This window comes from Notolepis coatsorum (genome assembly GCF_963971535.1).
Source record: "Notolepis coatsorum genome assembly, chromosome: 17".
In the NCBI taxonomy this organism is placed as follows: Eukaryota; Metazoa; Chordata; class Actinopteri; order Aulopiformes; family Paralepididae; genus Notolepis; species Notolepis coatsorum.
In genome coordinates this window covers 63,533,543-63,555,934 of record NC_140181.1, presented here as the reverse complement: position 1 = coordinate 63,555,934, position 22,392 = coordinate 63,533,543, and the positions used below count along the sequence as shown (strand labels likewise).

Here is a 22,392-nt window from a genome sequence, read left to right as displayed (position 1 = left end):
TTTTTGAGGACTGCATACTTCTGTTGCAAACCAAAATACTATACTTTATATTTATAGCACATGCATGAGCCTGGTCTCTTTTGAAAGATGACATTCTGAAGTTTCTGATATAATAAATAAAATTCACTTTTAATGCTAATGAAATAGAGTAACATAGGTCTGAACTTGAGTTGTAGAAAAACTTGTTATACTCACGTTTTTCTGTAGTAGTTAGTAGTCCAGAAGTAGTATTTACCAAAAAATTGGTATAGCTGAAAAAACACCCTGGGTCCATATCCTGAAGTCTTGTGTAGTACATGTCCAAATCCACTCAGAAATGAGTGATTAGAAGCGGTTTTGGTAAAAGGTGAGATAGCTCAGAAAATGATTTTCTCACAGACTTCAATGCATTCAACGGAGAATTCTCTTCCTGTTTTGGCTCATGACTTTTCACCTAGATTATTGACGGAGGTAGAGGCTCGAGAGTCGGGAGTGGTATTTGAAAAAATAAAAAGTCTGCTGTCTACTTCGGCGCACACCTCACATATCGGCATGTAACTCGAGAACTGCTGAATGTATTTTGTACAAATTGTTAATTTAAACCAGTATGAATATTACTTGTATGACATTTACCAGCATGTGCACATCATAATAAAACAAATACAGAACTGGGTATTCATCAACTAATCCTATTGATTATTCAATTATTAACAATTATTCACTGCACCAGATCTCCAGTGGTGCTTAGGAAAATATGGCTGATACGACTGGTCTACTGCTATTTCCATGGTAATGCAGTGCAGCTTGGACACCAAGATTGATGGCAACCTATGGTGAAAATGTGATTAAATAAAGATGTTGGTGACATAGTGGACACGGTGAATCATCTACTATATCTATGGGCTTTCCCCTCTTAGTGAATTAGTCAATTTTACATATGGACTTTCCCCTCTTTCTTTTAGGCCTATAGGGAGGTGTAGTCTGACGTCACTTTAGTTTCCCGCGCGGTCCACCCGTATAGGGATTTATCATTGGGAAATTTTATTATCGGCTATTGTAATAATTCTGCCTCATGAACATGGCAAGCTTTCCATTTTTGCACAAAATGAGTTCCCTTCTATCACTAACATTATTGTTTAAAAAAATTTGGTTAAAATAAAATTATTAGGGCTGTCAGTTTATCGCGTTAATTAGATTATTTAATTACACAGCAAATTATCGCGTTATGAAAATTAACTACAAATTAATTTACATTTTTTTTATTTTTTTTTTTATTTTTTTACTTTTGTGCCTTGTTAGGTAACTGACAGAGTTGGCACATCAACCGGGCGGCCGAGTGGCGCAGTGGGCAAGGCGCTCGCCACTAATGCAGGAGATGCTGGTATCGAACCCAGCTCTCGGCGTTGCTACCGGCTTGGCCGGTCGTTCATACTAACACAATTGGCAGTGTTAGGGGTGGGAAAGCCGGTGGGTGGGGATTGGACGTTGTGGACAGCGACTCCTAAAGGTCGGTTGGTGCGCCTGTACAGCAGAATCAGGAAGTATCGGGGGCAGTGTGAGCCTCCCACGCGTTACTCCTCGCCACTGAAAGATCGCACTGTTCAGGTGAAAAGGGGAGGGGACACGTGATGCAAGGCTTGGTCCTCACTGCAGCCGACCAGTGGGAGGCATAGTCTAGCAACGTTCGAGACAGGGGAGGGGAGAATTGAAGGGAGAATTGCGAGGCGAAATTGGGATGGGAGAAAAATAGAAAATAAGGAGAAAAAGTGGATAAAAAAAATAGTTGGCATGTCAGTGCATGAAAATATTGCATCACGTTCAAGGTCATAAAAAACTTCATTTGTAATATTTCGTTCCAATTCTTTTTTTATGAATACCACTATGAACCTAACTCAACATATCTATCAAAGATTCCAAAGATTTCCTAATTGTAACCCCTTATATTCCCGTTTGTGTTAGGGTTAGGGTTATGGTTAGGGTTAGGGTTGGGGTTAGGGTTAGGGTTGGGGTTAGGGTTAGGGTTAGGTTAGGGGACTGTTCCCCAACACTGAGCAAGTGTTGGGGTGGGCACGGGCACAGGGATGAGATTTTACCTTCTCCTAATCTTTCTGTCTGGGTAACCCTAACCCTAACCCTAACCCCCTAATGGCAAGAAATAAACCACTATGGACGCTTTGAAAGCTAATATTGTTAACTTTTGTGTTGTGTTTTGTGTTTCAAAATCTAATCTTTTCAAATTCTGTAAATATATGGAAAATAAGCAAACGGACCCAATTTCATGACATAATCATCAACACATAAGACAAAGCGGGGCTCGCAAATCACTTGTTGTTCCAAGGTGTTTTAATTGACAAAAAGGCAGTTTTTTCTGAATAATCATCAACACAGCCACCACACACACACACACACACACACACACACACACACACACACACACACACACACACACACACACACACACACACACGTCACACACACACACACACACACACACACACACACACACACACACACACACACAAAACACATAAAAACGCAGCTTTTGAGCGTATGCTTTTATTTGACGTTTTACACTTTCTTTTTCACACAATACTTTGCAATAGCTAATATAGGCATCAGAATGATCACAAAATTAACGTCTGTCATTTATTTTTCCAAAATAGATATTTAGCATTTTCAGGTGAAACGCTTCTACTGTTTTCCAGAAGGTATGAAGTCAGTTCATAGTTCAGTTTGGTTCACGGGACCAAAGTGAGTTAGCAAATGAAATATCTTTATTAGATCATATCTGTTAACGTAAATCTAATTCCTGATATCAAAGTAAAATTGTATTTCTTCACTTTTAAGGGAAGAAGGTTTCGGCTGTCCTCTATGTTCTGCAGGCTCCAATCCCTTGGTATATTACATTAACCAGACATCTAGTTGTAGCTGAATGTTTATATAGACAGAAAAAGCACCAATGTTAGTGCCTGGCCTCCCAAAGGCTTAAGCGATTGAAATGATAGCTGCTTGATCAGCGCCAATCGCTACTGTATCTTCTTTTGTGTGTGTGTGTGTGTGTGTGTGTGTGTGTGTGTGTGTGCGTGGTGCGTGTGTGTACGCTCATATGTGTGTGTGCTGTGTGTGTGTGTGTGTGTGTGTATGTGTGTGTGTGTGTGTGTGTGTGTGTGTGTGTGTGTGTGTGTGTGTGTGTGTGCTTCAATACATGCCTGTGTCACTGTGTACGCATTTGTATGCATGTGTGTGAATCTGTGACTCTGTGTGTGTGTGTGTGTGTGTGTGTGTGTGTGTGTGTGTGTGTGTGTGTGTGTGTGTGTGTGTGTGTGTGTGTGTGTGTGTGTGTGTGTGTGTGCCCAGCTGCATTCTCTGCTTCCTCTGCCCATTCTCTCTGCACGTTTGTTTGGAGTGAGTCTATATCCACATTAACACTCTTTCCCTGCCTCCTGCATGAGAATCCAAGCAATAAAACCAGGAGTGAAGTGTACACACACACACACACACACACACACACACACACACACACACACACACACACACACACACACACACACACACACACACACACACACACACACACACACACACACACACACACACACACACACACACACACACACACACACACACACACACACACACACACACACACACACATGCTGTTCAACAGTTAACATGAGAACAACAGGAGTGGAGAGGAACGAGTGTTTACCTTCCCAGGACATGACAAGAGGAGGAGAGGGAAAAGAAAGAATGAGAGAGAGAGAAAGAGAGAGAGAGAGAAAGAGAGAGAAAAAGAGAGAGAGAAAGAGAGAGAAGAGCTCATCTCATAACTCTAACACCCTACCACAAGCAGCGCAACACACAACCTCATATGCACACACACACTCACACTCAGACACACACACACACACACACACACACACACACACACACACACACACACACACACACACACACACACACACACACACACACACACACACACACACACACACACACACACACACACACATACACCTACACACACAAGCAGCTCCATATGGTGGAGTGTGGATATAGCAGTACATGGGATGTTACACTAAATCCTTTGAGCAGATGTGAGCAGCATGCCACCACTTTTCAAGATGCAGAGCTTTTCCTTCCTCTGGTCATGTCAAAAGATCAATGTGCTGCTCTTCCTTCCTTTATCATGAGATTCACACACATATGGTTTGGGTCTGTAAAGCGGCATGGCAGCCATGGAAAACATGCAGTACACTGTGTGTGTGTGTGTGTGTGTGTGTGTGTGTGTGTGTGTGTGTGTGTGTGTGTGTGTGTGTGTGTGTGTGTGTGTGTGTGTGTGTGTGTGTGTGTGTGTGTGTGTGTGTGTGTGTGTGTGTGTGTGTGTGTGTGTGTGTGTGTGTGTGTGTGTGTGTGTGTGCGTGTGACTTACATGACTTAAAATACGACTTATTTAGCAAGCAGCTAAATCATGGGGACGGGCCAAGTTAGGCTGAACGATAGCAAACCCTCTCAACAGTGATGCATGAAACACAGTGAAATCTTCCCATACAAACCATTCTGGTCGGACACGACCAGCGCCAGGCTCCATTCTAATCCCTAGTGCATAAAATGTGGACACAAAGGTAAAACAATGCCTAAGCGTATTACCTTTCTTGAAAAGATCTCCCATAGTGCAGGTTTAATAGTACATTTCTTGTTTGACTTTTATATTATCATTATTAATATTATTGCTTTGGCAAAAAGTACATTTTGTATTTCATGACAATGGAGCCCATTTGAAATGAAATTGAGAAAAAGACAGAGCGAGAGAGAGAAAACAAGAGAGAGAGAGAGAGAGAGAGAGAGAGAGAGAGAGAGAGAGAGAGAGAGAGAGAGAGAGAGAGAGAGAGAGAGAGAGAGAGAGAGAAAAAGGAGAGCGAGAGAGTAAGAGACAGAGTGAGAGATGGGGGAGAGGGCAAGAGAACGTGTGTGAGATGGGATCGGACACCAGGACATCCTGTTTGGGGGGGAGGGGGGGGGGGGGGGGGAGGGGGGCTGATAGGAAATAATCTTGTTAAAGGGATGGTTCGGATTGGACATTGTATGAAATACTTGCCAGTAGTGTAGTGGATGCAAAGCTATTAGCCCACTTACCGAGTCCCGTGGTCGGAGTTCTGGCCCGGGTTCCGAGCGAAATCAAACAACGTCTTGAAATCAATAGGGTTTTAATCACAACATGCAGGTAAAAGGGTTAGCTATTCCTAACACAAAACCATCATCCTCCAGCCCTTTGGATTCTGCTATATCACTTGGCAAAAAAGCTTGAAAAAGGCTGGTGAATTACTTCGCACTGGAGCGTGCTTCATGGGTAACGCGGCCTATCAGCCATTTCAATATGCCGAGGACCGTGGTTTTGTTTTGGAGGTGGGTATCCCTTTGCCTGCATGTTGTGGTGTGAATTAAAAACCTTATTTGGTTGTTGTGACCCCCATTTCTGCCGCTTGCTGCCACTCAAATGCTTCCCGGTTCGCTCGGAACTCGGCCAGAACATCCGACCACGCTAATAAGCTAATAATAGCTTGCTTCAACTACACTACTGGCAAGTATCTCATACAATTTAATGTCCAAAAATCCAAACCATCCATTTAAGCCTAAACAGATTATTCACAGAGCCGGACAACAGAGTCTTTGCTTGAGGGGGACATTTAATGAAAGCACATGTTGCAGCACGGAGAGGTTCAGAGTAGAGAAACAAACACACCCTGGGTCTCTGTAGAACAGCGAGCTAACAGAGTATCTATAGGGAGGTGCAGTGGTTACGTCATTGTTGTTTCCGGCCAGTCCACCTCGCTTGAAATTGCAATGTATTTCCAATGGACACATTTCTAAATCATCTCGTTTAAAACAAATAAAGCATGAACATTGGCATGGTGTACCTTTCTGTGTGTGTTCATCCACAATCTATAGCTCAACATGGAACAATTCTCAATTAATCGTAAAATAATTACGTATAATTTTATGTCAACCAAAAATGCTTAAACAATAATGTTAGTGATAGAAGGGAACTCATTTTATGCAAAAAATGGAAAGCTTTCCAATGTTCATGAGGCAGAATTATTACAATAGTCGATAATAAATTTTCCCAGTGATAAATCCCTATACGGGTGGACCGTGCTGGAAACTAAAGTGACGTCAAACTACACCTCCCTATACAGGGGGGTCGGTTGAGTGACGTAGACAGGGAAGAAGTGATAGAAAAGTACAATGTATGACAGATATGGGGTGAGTTGTGACACAGATGGGTAGGGGGAGAGGTGTGTGTGTGTGTGTGTGTGTGTGTGTGTGTGTGTGTGTGTGTGTGTGTGTGTGTGTGTGTGTGTGTGTGTGTGTGTGTGTGTGTGTGTGTGTGTGTGTGTGTGTGTGTGTGAAAGTACAGTGTATGCCGATAATTTTCCATATCAGGGGGACAATGACCCGCTCTCCGGGGACCTGTGGGGTGATGAAGTGACCCCCCCCCCCCTCACAACAGTGACGCAGATAAAGCAGGACCTCAGGTCTCCGTACTTCTGGGACGGCCGGCCAGGAAAGATGACTTTTCATCACCTTATAGAAAAGTACCCGCAGTCAGGTTGTTTTCCCATGCTTTATTTCCTCACTGGGGACAAGCAGTATATAATACTGTGGCCGGACACGTCCTTTATGTATTATGAGTTTTCATCACCTTCCAGAACAGAATATCTTCTCTGTTTTAGCTTAAATGGGGTAACACTTTCCTGGGGGCACAAATAATTATTAAATTATGATTAAGTTGAGATAATTTCTCAATAGTTCCTCATTAGTTCTTAGTTATTTAGTTCTAATAACTATTAGTGTGCCTCTTAAAGTGTAGTGTTACCCTAAATGTATGTATGGAGTGATAACATGGCTTTAGCACATTGCATTTATTTTAGTCTCCTGAATTTTTGCAACAAAGATTTCTAATAATTTTGTCTCATTTTAGTTTTTTCATTTCACTGTGTTTAATTTGTATCTACTTTTAATTAAATGAACGTACAGGCAGTCAGGATTCGTTTTATTTTCTAGTGGGACAGGATAATGTATTACTGTACACGCAAGCTTTGCAAATCAATGTGTGGTGTCTTGATGACACCTTTTAAAAACAAAACATTCGAACATCAATATCATTCCCTCTTTCGTTGCAAAGGAACTGGCCAGAGATTTGGAATGTGAAAGACAGACTTTGGGTTAACCTCGCCTCGCTTTGTGTGTCTTGTTGACCAACAGTGCACAAGCATATCAGATCATCTGTCTCAAAGGATCAATCCCACAGGCTCTTTCCACAATACGTCCCAACCACATGTGCACACTCCACACACACTTCACACTCTCTCTCCTTAATCTCTCTCTCTCTCTCTCTCTCTCTCTCTCTCTCTCTCTCTCTCTCTCTCTCTCTCTCTCTCTCTCTCTCTCTCTCTCTCTCTCTCACTCTCTCTCTCTCTCTCGTACAAACAGGACACAGTAGCATCTTGAAAACACAGAGTCAGAGCAGAGCAGTGCGCAAGTCGCTCTCAGGTGTCAGATTTTGGACACGTCTGGGCATGTGGTGAGACAGGAGGTGATTCACTCACTGACACAAACACACACTCCCGCACACACACATACACACACACACACACACACACACACACACACACACACACACACACACACACGTGTAACTAACCAGTTGAGATGCCCCAAGAACTTTTCACACGCTAGACGGTGGTGCCGTCTGATCAAGACCTACTTTCAGTTGGTTTGAGCAGCAGTTTCAGCCACATCAGTGACACTCTATCTTGATGCATCCATATGGTTCATGGATTTTGATGGTATTTGACACATGAAACCTCAGGAACATAGTCTTGATCTTCAAACATCCCTTGTTCCTTGATCTTGGTCTCCAACATACGCCTGAAAAGAGAAGAAAGAAATTAAGACATAACATCCCTAATTTCATTGCCAGTCGTTGAACTCCTGCTATAGTCTAGGGGAGTAATGAAATCAGACCTGAGAGGTCCTGTCTCTGAGCAGTTTCTCTTTCGCAGCCACTAATATTAAGACACCACGAGCTAGGTGTTTACCTTTGAGGGACGCTACTGACCTATGAACCTGAGCTAAAATAAAACAGCAGCTGTGGGGGAAAGACAACGATCAAGGATGCCCCTCCGTGGATGAATACATAAATATTAAGTGTCCAGATTTTAAGGGCACACATGGCTCCTCCAAGGCCACCTACGAGTCAGTGAGGAGTATAAATACTTGGCAGGACCTCTAGCCCGGTCAGAAGGAGACGTTACTTTCTCCTGTGGAATCTGCACCAGTTGCAAAGGCTTTAAGCCACGGACCCCATGTCTTGAAACCGGAGAAGCTGCTGAAAAGCCAAACCTGGCCTCAGAAATACGTCCTGCAGACAAGCGACACAGATTAGCGGGGCCCAGCGCGGCACCCGGGCCCTGTGATATCCGATCGGGCCCGGCGCGTCCCTACGTGTCTGCACACCCCGCCTCACCTCCTCTACACACACCCCGCGACTTGCTCCCCGCTCCCAGGGATAAGTGGAACCCTTGCTATAAATACCAAGACAGGACGGGAGCTCGGAGGGTTGGGGGGATGGGCAGGGCAGTTGGGAGGCGGAAGACAGAGGATGGTGAAACACATGGGCGTGTGTCTGTTAATAAGACGTGAGGAGGAAATAGGAATTGGCATTGAAACCTAAGGAGCAAGACGTACAAGATGTACCCAGATAGACAAGTCATATCACTTGTTTAGTAAGTAGAAACCGCTGAGTATATTGTCATCTCTGACTCCTAGACCAGAACACCTCTTACAAACAGAACTGTTCTCCCCACCTTGATAACAAGTATTCATGGACAGATCACTGTGCAATAGTTTTATTTTTATTTTTTTTGTCCCTCCCTCAGCTTCTTCCTACAGGGTTTGTCGTCTGGGTCTCGTCTGGCCTAGTCCTTATCTGTCTCCTTTCTCCTGTCTCACCCTCCCTTCTTCTCAAGAAAACAGGTGCAAAGAGAAGGAGTGTCATTCCCTGACTCAGAAGATATACTCCCTCCCCCCCCCCCCCCCTCTCTCTCTCTCTCTCTCTCTCTCTCTCTCTCTCTCTCTCTCTCTCTCTCTCTCTCTCTCTCTCTCTCCTCTCAATCCCAACGATCCCTCACCAGGCTCCGTGGCCAAAGCATGCCGAGCATTTCCTCCTGTCCTCATTATGTGCAGCGTCTTCAGACTAGAGGTGCAAATATAGCCCCCGACAATATCCATGAGGAGTCGACGCGGTTGAGCTCTGAAACAGTCCCGCTGCTGCAGCCGCCCACTCTCCTATAATCATCTTCTGAGTGGGACCACAACTGTTAGTGGGTGTGTGACACTGCCAAGCAAAAGCCCACCTAATGGTTGAGGTGTCCGGTTAAAATCAGGGTCTTCTAAACGTTTTTAAGGACTCTCGGTTAGGCAGGCTCCAATTTGATCATATTTTCAGTTTTAGACTTTATTTAGTACGAAATTGGATAATTGTATCTTTCAGACAAAGAAACAACAAATTCTTGATTTGTTTTCAAATATCATTATGTAACAAGGCTGTGTTCATTCATAGTTAAAAGACAATAGACAATAAACTTAGATTTCAAATAAAATTATTGAATATATGTAAGTATCTGTTCTAAAAGAGTGACAATGGACCATATAAATGGTTATTTGGCTGAAGGCTTCAACCCTCCATACTGCAAGTGAGAAGTTCATAGATGGGGCAGTAAAACGGATTATCAAAACAAACATCATACATTCTCTCAGTATTTTGCCTTTTGTTCATTAATTCCAAGATTTCCTGCGGATCCTATTTAGATTACTACTCTGTTTTAAGAATACTATCCTCCTTGTGGTCAAATGAGATACTACATTGATATAGCCTACATCTCATAACCTGCATTTGAGTCATTTAACTTTATCTAACCTTTTGGCCTATATATCAAAAAACGATCGTTGACGTCAAGAAAATTATTTCCAAAGGTCAATCAACAAACCTCTTTCAAAAGCCAAAAAAGGTCAATCAACGTTGTAAACGTGTGAATCATTGCGTTTGACTAATGGTCCTAATTAAAAATGCTGATTCTATCATTATTCCCTGCTATTGATATATATTAGTGATAATGTCAAACATCACTCTCATAAAATGAATAAACCACCACTCATGTATTGGTGAAATTAGGGTATATATATTTATTTTGCTTTTATTTTGTTGCTTATTCCCTGTGGTATAACTCTGTGGTTGTTTGAGCCATCCTTTTCATGACACGTGGTCTTGACACCCTGTAACCAAGATGAGTAATAATACTGTCTGGGAAGAAAAGTGTGCGTGTGTGTGTGTGTGTGTGTGTGTGTGTGTGTGTGTGTGTGTGTGTGTGTGTGTGTGTGTGTGTGTGTGTGCGCGTGTGCAGAGGGGGGGGGGGGTAGAATTTATTTATATTTATCTATAAATAACAATTACGTTGATTCATTATTCAGAAAAAAAGAAAGAAAGAAAGAAAGAAAGAAAGAAAGAAAGAAAGAAAGAAAGAAAGAAAGAAAGAAAGAAAGAAAGAAAGAAAGAAAGAAAGAAAGAAAGAAAGAACGATGCATAGCTGCTCAGAGCATGGAACTCCACGAGGAATATACATAATAATAACAATAATAATAATAATAATAATAATAATAATAATAATAATAATAATAATAATAATAATAATAATAATAATAATAATAATAATAATAATAATAATAATAATAATAATAATAATAAAAAAAAAAAAAAAAAATAATAATAATAATAATAATGATAATAATAATAATAATAATAATAATAATAATAATAATAATAATAATAATAATAATAATAATAATAATAATAATAATAATAATAATAATAATAATAATAATAATAATAACTTTATTTGTATAGCACTTTTCATACAGAGGTTGCAGTTCAAAGTGCAAAGTGCAACATAGTGCATGTTGTTCGCCATTAAAGTATTTACATGCATTCTAACTAACTCCAACTATGTCCCAAGTAAAGATGCAATGCCTAAAGTAATGGAAACTACATGATAATGGCTTGAAATGATTGAAAAAACAATGGCATCTATTCTTATGCAATTTACCAATACACTGGGAATTTTGAGGGTAAGGCGATACTGAAAGTTTTGGCGGCAATACGTATTAAGCGCGCGTTCTTCTATTGAGTCGCTAATGAGTTTGATACTTTGCTCGCTCCATGGACGACCCCTCCCCGACCCCTTTAGCACCTTCTCCCGGGGGACATCTTTGCGCTATCCTCAAGGAGTCAAGGGACAGTAGGGCTCTATAAGAAGTCCGTTGATCACCACCAGAATAACATTCCCACATATTTAATTTGACCTTATAATGTATTAAGCCAACATGTGTTTTAAATTCGCAAGTAGTATAAATAGCTATGCTTCTGCTGTTTCTGTTTTTCATATAATCTACTTACCTATCGTTTAAATGAGGGCATTTCCTTCTCAATGTGCTGAGAGGCCCACGTATTTCAAGTTTCAAGTTTTGTTTTATTTGTCACATATATAAGGTACATAAACATTCCTGCGAAATTTGCTTCATACAGTAAACAAGTACAAACACAATACAAAATATACAATATACAAACTGTACAACCTAAAATACAAAATGCAACCAATGAGGTACAAAATTAAACTTTTTAAAATGCAAAAATGAGGTAGGGATGTAGTGCAAATATTTATTAATAAATATATATATGGTGTGTGGTGTTAAAAAAGTTAATGTTAAAGTGAGTGTGTGCATGTGGATGTCTGTGCGATTTCCAAACATACTTTGCCTGCTGCTGCTGCTGCTGCTGCTGCAGACTAACAGCCTACAACTCGCTGCCATATAAAAATAGGATGGACTCGGTAAACTTCCCCTGGGGCTGGGGGTGGGAGTGTGCTGCCGGAGCTGCGTCCAGCTCCCCTCGTGTTTACACCAGCAGCCCAGGCTCGCTTCTTGGCGGCCGCGCGTGTGCGCCTCCTCACCTCTGGAGAATGGCTGCGCGGCCCGATGCACGACCCGGCCTGCCAGCGGGGATTTACTGACTGGCGCGGTGCCCGGCCGCAAGCAGACTAGTTCGCTCGGTTCTCACGACCTCAGCTCCACAAAGGCATCTCTGAACTATTAACTCAGACACGCAGGCAGTAGGAACAGCCGCAGAGCCCACACACTGCCAACTAGTGTTTCAGTATGCCTCTGTGCAAAGCAACCTCTTATTCGCCACTTGTAGAGTTTCAGAATGCCATTTACAGACGGTGTCATTCTGAGGGCACCAAGTGAAAAAGCAACTATACAAATCAACAACATTCAAATGGGGAAGTTGAATCGGGGTGGCACAGCCATGAACATGAGTTGGATTATTTTATATTTTCCCGAGGAAAACAAAAATGATCTACTTTGGTGAAAACAAATTGTTAAATGTTTTGAGGTGAAAGAGTGTTATGGTGTTCACTCTTTAGCGGGGAGCGGTATAAACAGCTTTAAACATACTGACTTATTTTTTACTTGTGTCCGCTGGGCCATGTGCGCTCTCACATCGTGTTGGTGGAGTGAAATTGTGAAGCTTTTTGACCGGCGGTCACCAGGGTGTAACCTAATACCGAGGAGAGGGGGCCCGCTGAATGCAAGTGGCTGACACACGGCTAGCGCCACGCTGCCCAACACAGCAACACGTCCCCCAGTTCCGGACCCCACTCACCGGGGGAAGATAAGTTTACATCCAAGGATAACATAGGGAGAGGGAGAGAGACAGAGAGAGAGGGAGGGAGAGAGAGGGAGGAGAGAGAGACAGAGAGAGCGAGACGGGTGTCAAAGAGAATCATGGTGGTGCTAGATGATCAGACGAGAAGTAGGAAAACTAAATTCCAAGTTTCAAAGGTATTTTTTGTCGCTGTGCCTGAGGTGCTTTGATCCATTATGCCCTCCATCAAGTTACACTGCCGTGGCACTAAACTCTCCAGGTTCCCTCGTTTTACTTTTAAACACTATTGAGGTAGACCCATTCGGAGCAGTATTGAACAATTGATACACAAAGGGAAACGAGGATCCTTCCATATTCTCCTTTCACTGAGGCAATCTGTTAGTGACATTAACCCCAGAGCGCATTTCCCAGGCTCATGAATAGGGTTTAAGACTTCTTAAAGATCCCGCTGCATACAGGATGAGACCCTTTTCAAACTTTTAATTACCTTTTTTAGCAATAGAAAAATACACCCCTATTGTCATTCTACCCTATTCTATAGGCCAAACTCAGAAAGCAACTCCCGCCAAACTGCGGACAAGATGGTGAATTTCAAAGTTTATGGAATTATTAATTAAAATAGACCCTTCACCTTGGCTATGGTAAGCAGGACATGAATACCAAATCAGATTAGTTTAGGTCTATGTGAATCATCTGGATCTGTCATCTGTATACAAATTATTAATCTGGGCCTGTAAAAACAATGATTCAGTTATTAACCTAAATATTTTATCAGTTAAACTTTTACGCACGATCTCTAAAGTAGAAACTTAATTCCATTACACTAATACCTTTAAAATTGGAATAATAATGATGAAATGACAAAACAAGGTATAGACAAAAAAGGTGATTTCTGAGAATTGTTTTATTAGAACAAGGGGCTATTGCCCAACTTTAGTTTCTCAACATAAAACAACAAACAATATAAAACACAGCTTTGGTATAACAATAACAACTTTGTACAAAACTAAATCTTTTCATAAAAAGTACTTCGTCTATAAATCTTCCATTGCATGAACAGCATATTTATCACCAACATCCAAATTTTGGAATCAGCCAATAAATTATAAAACCGTTTGCCATGTCCAACAAAGGTAAATGTGTTCCAGAAAACGGAACAATTAAACTACATGAGTGTCTCTTTGTTTTGGGTCAACAGGGCTACCAGGGCCGCCATACAGGCTCATTGCTTTCCGACCCAATGCTGACTCCGACCGGACTGACTGCTTGGGACACACCGGCGAAAGACGTCATGCCATGGATCGGGGATACTGCTGTCTGTGCCGAGCTGCCGTGCACTGGACTGGCGTTGACTGACATAGGCACACCTGCGTTCGCGTAAAGAGGGATGACTGGGGTCGTTGCGGAGGCGAAGGCTGGGTTGGGGATTAAAAATGCAAACTGTCCATCGGTAGCTGGCACCAGCTGGAACCCCCCGAAGACTTTGGGAGAGACGGCTTCCGTGGGGCTGAGTTTGCACCCCATGGAGGCACCGTTGATGGGCAGTGTGGATGGCAGCTGCACGTGTAGAGGCTGCGCGAGGTGCGCCTGCTGAGAAGGAGCTTGCTGTGGGTAGTTCATAGCGATCATCTGGCCCATGCACCCGGACAGGTGGCCGAGGAGACGCGACCTCACCTCCGTATTCACCCCCTCGGAGGTGGACAAGAAGCGAGTGACCTCGTTCATGCACTCGTTGAATCCAGCCCTGTATTTGCTCAGGACGGTGGAGTCTGCCGACAGTGCTGCTGAGGGGGGGAAAGAGAGACATTTAGTAACACATTCATCGCTTCGATTGAATTGTTTTCAGTTTGTGAGACTATGTGATAGTTTATTATTATTATTTTTATTATCTTCTTGGATCAATTGCATATTGACATTTGAACTTACCGGTCATCTGCACGCGCTGTAAGTTCCTTAAGTGCTTCACTGTCATCTCCAGAATATCGGCTTTCTCCAGTTTTGAATGTCTGGAACTCTGTGGAACACAACGGGGCAGGTAAGTGTGTGTTCAAACACAAATCAAAACCACAACTATGGTATATTATATGGAAACAATCATTTGTTGTTGTAAATTTCCTTTTCACTTACATCTTTTTTAAGTGCGTCCAGGATGAGTGTCTTGAGTTGCCCGAGGCTTTCGTTTATTCGTGCTCTCCGACGTTTCTCCATGATCGGCTTGGATGACTGCAAAAATAAACAATTCGCCATGAGTTTTCTTGTTCATCTTTCATTCATACATTTGGTCTCGTGTCACACCGGTTAAGTAAAATGTGACAAAAGACTATACGGGGTTTGTCAAGGCGACCTTTACAGCACGTCATTACATACATGTGCAATTATACGCTTACCTTTCTATGCTCGCTGGCATTTTTGGGTTTATCCGGCGTGTGTGATCCATTTGCGGGGGCACCAGCAATAGGGGATGCCGTTTGCTTCTCCATAGTGTCGGCTGGCATTGTTAATGAAATTGCTTCGTCCAAATCAGGAGAAAAACAATGTATATCCCTTTGAGAAGTGTTGGAAAAAGCTCAAAACGTTTCAAATTGTCGCCGCGTATCACTGCGCGCCAGTGGTTTAGATCAAATCTCAACAAGTGTGAAAGATGTTCTATGGTAGTCACGGAGACTTGAGGGTGTCCCACTGATCAGCTATATCACTTGTTATCACTGGACTGTCACGTGAGTATTAGAGCGTGCGTGGGGCAGGGCGCGTCAGGCAGGGCAGTCTGCTCAGCGCCGACACACGCCGGCGGTACTTATAGACGCTGCGCATGCTCCCAGTTCGTGTGAAACCCGCTCTGCATTCTTTCCCACACTCGTCTCAGCCAATGGGCGCGCGGACTCACCCATTGGGCGCGGGGCAGACCGCTGATTGGACAACACCCCCGCGGGCTGTCAGTCACGCGCTGCTCAATCAGCCCTGGAGGGACAAACAACAAAGCGGCGCGCACCGCCGGGCTGGCTGTGAAGTGATAAGGGGAATTGGGGGAATGCGCTCGCTGTTTGCTTCCAACTTTTTCATACCCGTCAAGAATTTATGCTTTCGTAAAGAAACTCGAGCCTGCATTGATACATTTTTTTTGTTATTATTATTATTATTATTATTATTTTTTTTTTTACAAATACAAAGGCTTCATTTAGATGTGCGATGTGGTGTTGTAGAAAACCGATTTCAAAACATGTATATTTAGATAATTGCACCACTGTTTGAGGCAATACTGAAATACACTAACACAAAAACAACAGACCAGCACTAAAATAAAACAAACTCCCAAACTGATTACTCTTTTGGATTAGGGGAAAACGGGAATAGAGTCTGAGTGGCTTCATAATATTGGCCATCCAAACTGAAATTGCTCAATTTATCAGTCATATCTTATTACCTCCTGAAAGTTTCAAACATACGTTTCTGGGGAATATCTGAATGGCCTAATAATTGGCCATTTTGCACTGTAACATTTCCTATTCGGTTGTGAATTGTGGAATAGAAGATTATTGTCATCAAATTCCTTTTTTAATACAAAGATCCTGTTGGGACTCCAAGGAGAAAAACATCTGTAATGGCACGCGAGGCGGTTTGCAGCCTGCACGCAGGAAACCAATGGCATACGGCCACTTTATGCAAATAGAGCAGAGCCCAGTCTTATTGGCTGTGTGAACATCCCTGTGTCAATCATTCCAGCGCGGGAGCCACGAAAGGGCGGGGGAGAGAGCAAACGACATCTGTCCGCGTGCCAGTCGCACTGTGTGCGCCTGCACCGTGCACTCCAATACGCAGAGCACGTGCCAGAACTTGCAGATTACAGCATTTCCCAAATTGCCTGATGATTTCTCATCTGGGTCTGGAAGCATGCTCTTTTACAATAGTCACAGTGTTCTGCATGACATATTATACAAAATAAGCCCGTATGGATCTAATATTAGTAGACATCAATTAGTTGGGTATTTTAAACAGATTTACCGGTAACAACAAATAATCACAGGCTATATTCTCAAAAAACTCATATTATTCACTCGATGCGCACATATAGATGAGCTTCAGCACACTGACACAAAATATCACAACCCATTAAATTAACGTTTGCAATCCTCATCAAAAAAATAAGCAATGTTTAAAATGAGAGGTTGTAACCTAGAACAGTGAACAATTTGCGAATTTGCGAAAGAAACAACTTGTATTATTTAGATTTGCTGTTATGGTTCGTTGGGTGACTTTTTCGAAATTAATTATAAAATGATGCCAAATTAATGTCAAAATTGAATGTCTAAATATTTTTCCCCAATATTTTAGGTAGGATATGCCACTGGCAGAAGAAAATCGATATGGTATGAAATATGGAGTTAAAACTTTTAAAAGACACGGCAGTGTAAAATTAGACTATGGCAGCCTACTCACTTCAGAGAGGACGTCGCCCATGTCTGAAGGAGAAGAGCACCATCTACTGGCCAACTTTTACTACAAAGTCCATTCAACACGCTGGACACCTTTGCGTGTCAGTCAGAAATTAATTCACCAAATATAATTAGGGTGCATCTCATCATGCCTATATATAATATGCTGCGATTATAATTTAGCTATAAACGTATTATGGATTATTCAGATGCAAAGTTAGACTCACATTCCTGATGAATTGAAAATGGGGGACCCTGATGTAAACAAGACGAAAGTATTTCTCTGGTCTGCATCCCCTTAACAATTGTGTGTATTGAGCTGTACTGTATTGTACCCATTCTGCAATCTGTTAATAAAGTTTTCAATCAATCAATCAATCAGACAAAGTTTCCTTACAATTGTTTTTGATAGTAGGTCTATAACGTCACAAAACACACACACACACACGCGCGCGCACACACACACACACACACACACACACACACCCACACACACACACACACACACACACACACACACACACACACACACACACACACACACACACACACACACACACACACACCTATATTGTGCATGGTTATGTCATAGTGGGTATTGGCAGCAACTTTCTATTGTATCAAAATGACCACAAGGTGGCACAACGTGGTCCAAATATAAATGACAGGCAAATGCAATAGGCTACAATATATACAATGTTGATATACCCTTGTCATTTCCTCACCATTCTCCATAGGTAAGGATATGATCATTATCTGGGGAGTTTATTAGACAGTTGTATCTAAACAATGTCTTAGAATCTGCACCTGGCTCGCTGATAACAAACTATCATTACACCTGGGTAAAACAGTCCATTCTCTTCGGATCAATAACAAACTCAGCAAAACCAACAGCTTCTCTGTTACAGTGGGTGACAATATTGTCACAAGGAAAGATGAAATTACATACCTGGGTTGAAGTGGGTTCCATCCTAGAGGCAAATCTTTCCTGTGACAAAATGGCAACCAATGTAATAAAAAAAAAGTCAACCAACGAACAAGATTCTTGTTCCGGATTTCCTCTCTGGTAAACAAGAATACCCTGAAGACTCTAGCTAGCAGGAGCACCTCAAAGGCACTAAAAACAAGATTACAAACATCACAAAACAAACTGGTCAGACTACTGCTTGACCTTACTCCTAAAGCCCACCTCACCCCTGCCCATTTTGACAACCTAGGATGGCTTAGAGTAGATGACAGAGTACAGCAACTTGCAATGAGCCTGGTCTACAAGATACACTACACCACTAAGGTACCCATGTACATGTCAAAATACTTCCCAAAGGTCAGTGAATACCACAAACACAACACCAGAGGGAGTTCCACAAATCATGTTCAACCCAGATTCGGCACAAACAAGGGTCTAAACACGTTTAGCAATTATGCCACATCAATGTGGAACGCCCTACCCACAGCCATAAAAAAAAGGTGAATCCCTACCCACCTTGAAAACCACTCTCAAAGAGCACCTACGGGAGGCTGCAATTAGGAACTGGCCCCTGTAAATGTCCAAACCCCCCCTCCCACCCTAATGTACAGTTTCCTCCCCCTCGTATGTATATATTATCTGTTAGGATCTGTTTAACAGTACTGTATATTTGCATATCTTGTATGTCACAAATGTAACAGTACTGTATACCTGTATGTCATGTATTGTCATAAATGTCTTAATATATATATGTATATCTGTATGGCCCCCGTAAATGTACAAACCACCGCTCCCACCCACCCTCTCCTAATGTACAGTTTCCTCCCCCTCGTATGTATATATTTTCTGTTAGGATTTTCTGTTAGGATAACAGTACTGTATATTTGCATATCTTGTATGTCACAAATGTAACAGTACTGTATACCTGTATGTCATGTATGTCAGAAATGTCAATATATATATCTGTATGTTGCGTATGTCATTAATGTCATTATGAATTGAAAATGGGGGACCCTGATCATGTAAACAAGACAAAAGTCTTTCTTTGGTCTGCACCCCCTTAACAATTGTGTGTATTGAGCCGTACTGTATTGTACCTATTCTGCAATCTGTTAATAAAGTTTTCAATCAATCAATCAATGAATCAGTATTTCTATAATACTCTGTATTTAAAAAAAAATTGTTTACAGGTTGTCTCATTGAGATCAAGATATCTTTTTCAAGAGAGACCTGTTAACAATAGACATATACAAACACATTGGACAGACAAGTACAGTTTAGACATAGATCACCAAACAAGTCCAATAACCAATAAACAAGTAGAACAAAGGAAATCAAAAGAAACAATTACAATCAACATCTAAAAAGTCAGTGTTCAAAACATTAAAACCTTCCAATGGAATGAAATCCTCAAATGTCAAGGTTTTCTGTAATTAATTCCATTCATACAGAGTATGGTATTTAACTCATTGGGTGCCATACCAGAGTATAGTCGGGTTTTGGCAGTTTTTTCTTTTATTCGATTTTTTTATTCATTACAGGTTCACGGACCTCAGTGTTACCATAGGAAATCATTCTGAGATACCTAGAGTGTAATACCAGACACATCCTGCTAGGTGGCAGTATCGCCCACCCTTTGAAACCTTATTTCACACTGTGTGTCACATCTAATTTCGTCCGGGTGGAGAATTTAGATCAAGCCAAGTAAATCGCTTCATCCGACCACTTCGAAACACGTTCAGCACATTTGAGGCATATCTTGTGCCACTTCATGTCAGGGACCCGATCGACATCAATACTGGAAATCGCGATCAGACAATTGGAATATTCTTTTTGGGATACCTCCTAGTAAAGGTAAGGACTATATGACATCAATCCTACTTTGATCCAACAATGATTTCACATCGATCGCAACGATCATATGTAACATACTCCAAAACGTATGCCGTTGCTGACGATCAAAGCATCAAAAAACGACCCCCCTTTCATGCATTCATGATGAAACATAATACCTTTTTGATCAAATTTTTTATTATTATTCACATGAAACAAGACAACACAATAACCACAATCACAATACTCAGAACTTCACAGAAAATAACAGAAACAATAATAATACAGAAATAATAAATTATAAAGACAAAAAGAAGGGAAAACAGAATTCAACCTATTAAATTTCAAGGGGTACTATCTAATAAATAATTGGCCTTTCCCAGTATTCAGCACCGTTTACCGGCCGTGTGGCCCTATATAAATAAAACTATATCTCTAATTTTCAAAAGGCCACTCTCCCAACCCACCTCACAACAATCACCCTATGTGACAGATGCCACCGGGTCACACAGTGGTTGGAGCCCAGCCTCAAAACGGCCTAAGGTCCTGAGGAAGAAAACGCCGCTTTTGATCACACGATCAGAAAACAAAACAATGAGCCTTCTTGAAAAACAAAACCTACAGAGGTGTTCCATAGACTCACAGGAACCGTTTAAAAGTGTCCAAATAGTGAAGAAATAGCTAAATAGCTGCCCCCCCATAAAATCCCTAGTTAAATTCAAGACATCACAAAAGACAAGACATCTCCTCCTCCCCCTCCCACGAGACCGCCGGACTCCCCCGAACAAGCACCCCAACCCCGCTCAGCCGCACACGGCGGTCCTGACCTTCTCGGCTGTTGCGAACCATAGGTCAATCCCAGCCAACACACAAAAAACTGATAATCCAAAAAGACTGTTTCCAAAAACTCACCAGAGCGCAATGCGAAAAGCGGGCAGATAACGAGGCGCAGCTCCGAACGGGGAACCAGGTTCTCCACAGCGGTTCTCCACAAAAGGTCCTGGAGAGCAAAAAGACAGGAACAGCGACGGGGAAGGCAGGTATATGCAGGTGTATTTCAGAACGACCCAACATCGATAGTAAGGAGGTCTGAGTATATAAAGCCTTCAGGGGCGCTAATTACAAGCTGTGACAGCTGCGGGATGAGATTGATACTTGCTCCAAAAGCGTGTGGCGGGGAAGGCACCAATCAACACGGCACCTTAAAGGAATGGAGCGCGTGGCGGGGAATGCATTAATCAACATAGTACCTTAAAGGAACGGAGCGTGTGGCGGGGAGCCGACCAAACCTCACAGTACCCCCCCCTCCACGGGAGCCACCCGGCGACCAGCCCGACCCGGCTCGCCACGATGGAAGTCGGTGATCAGGCCGGGATCCACGATGAGCTGGCGGGAGACACAGCTCCGTTCTTCCGGACCGTACCCCTCCCAGTCCACCAGGTACTGGAACCCCCGACCCCGCCGTCGAACGCCCATCAACTGGCGGACCTGCCACTGGGGGTGACCGTCCACCATCACGGGAGGAGGTGGTTCCGGAGCAGGAGGCATCAGGGGACTGAGAGAGACAGGCTTAACCCGGGACACATGGAAAACGGGGTGAATGTGCATGGACGCAGGAAGCTTAAGACTCACCGCCGCCGGACTGAGTACCTTCAGAACCTCAAAAGGACCGACGAACCGGGGGTTAAGCTTCTTGGCCGAGGACCGAAGTGGAAGGTCCCTTGCGGAAAGCCACACCCTCTGCCCAGGGTGGTACGTCGGCGCAGGAACCCGGCGCCGGTCAGCCCCACGACTGGCGCGCTCCGATGACCGGAGCAGCGCGGTCCTGGTGATCTCCCAGACCCGACGGCACCGGTCGAGGTGGTCCTGTACGGAGGGAACTGCCACCTCCGACTCCTGTGCAGGGAAAATAGGGGGTTGGTAGCCCAGGGATACCTCAAAGGGTGAGAGACCGGTGGCGGAACTGACCATGGAGTTAATGGAGTACTCGACCCAGGGAAGGAAACGGCTCCAAGAAGCTGGTCTCTCGGCAGCCACACACCGAAGAGCAGACTCCACACTCTGGTTCATCCTCTCCGTTTGTCCGTTAGTCTGGGGATGATAACCAGAGGAAAGACTGACCGTTGCCCCCAATCCCTTGCAAAAAGCCCGCCATACCTGGGAAGTGAACTGGGGCCCCCGGTCCGAGACGACGTCCTGGGGAAAACCATGGAGGCGAAACACGTGGCGTGTCAGGAGGTCCGCCGTCTCGGCCGCCGAGGGAAGCTTGGGAAGGGCCACGAGGTGAACCCCCTTGCTGAACCGATCCACCACGGTCAGTAGGCACGTGTTCCCCTGGGAAGAAGGAAGACCCGTGACGAAGTCCAGCGCCACATGTGACCAAGGACGGCTCGGAATGG

General features: G+C 43.1%; 1 protein-coding gene across 2 annotated transcripts; it reads right to left on the bottom strand.

The window, feature by feature from the left end:
• Positions 1-13,661: 13,661 nt before the first annotated feature.
• On the bottom strand, positions 13,662-15,513 carry her9 (hairy-related 9). 2 transcript variants are annotated; one of them, XM_084333776.1, is made up of 4 exons: positions 15,151-15,513; positions 14,891-14,986; positions 14,690-14,777; positions 13,662-14,547 (listed from the first exon to the last, which is right to left on the bottom strand). In XM_084333776.1, exons 1-4 carry the CDS (start codon positions 15,256-15,258, stop codon positions 13,964-13,966), a joined length of 876 nt encoding a protein of 291 aa, XP_084189902.1. In that variant the 5' UTR covers positions 15,259-15,513; the 3' UTR covers positions 13,662-13,963. The 2 variants fall into 2 exon arrangements, with proteins under 2 accessions (XP_084189902.1, XP_084189903.1); XM_084333777.1 differs by having other exon boundaries at positions 13,662-14,544.
• Positions 15,514-22,392: the final 6,879 nt, after the last annotated feature.

What these genes read in the sequence shown, in the direction of transcription:
- her9 (XM_084333776.1), bottom strand. Translation starts at nt 15,258, where the DNA reads ATGCCAGCCGACACTATGGAGAAGCAAACGGCATCCCCTATTGCTGGT. An exon ending in ATGCCAGCGAGCATAGAAAG is followed by an intron (nt 14,987 to 15,150) that starts GTAAGCGTATAA and finishes TTATTTTTGCAG; the next exon opens with TCATCCAAGCCGATCATGGA. An exon ending in TGGACGCACTTAAAAAAGAT is followed by an intron (nt 14,778 to 14,890) that starts GTAAGTGAAAAG and finishes TGTGTTCCACAG; the next exon opens with AGTTCCAGACATTCAAAACT.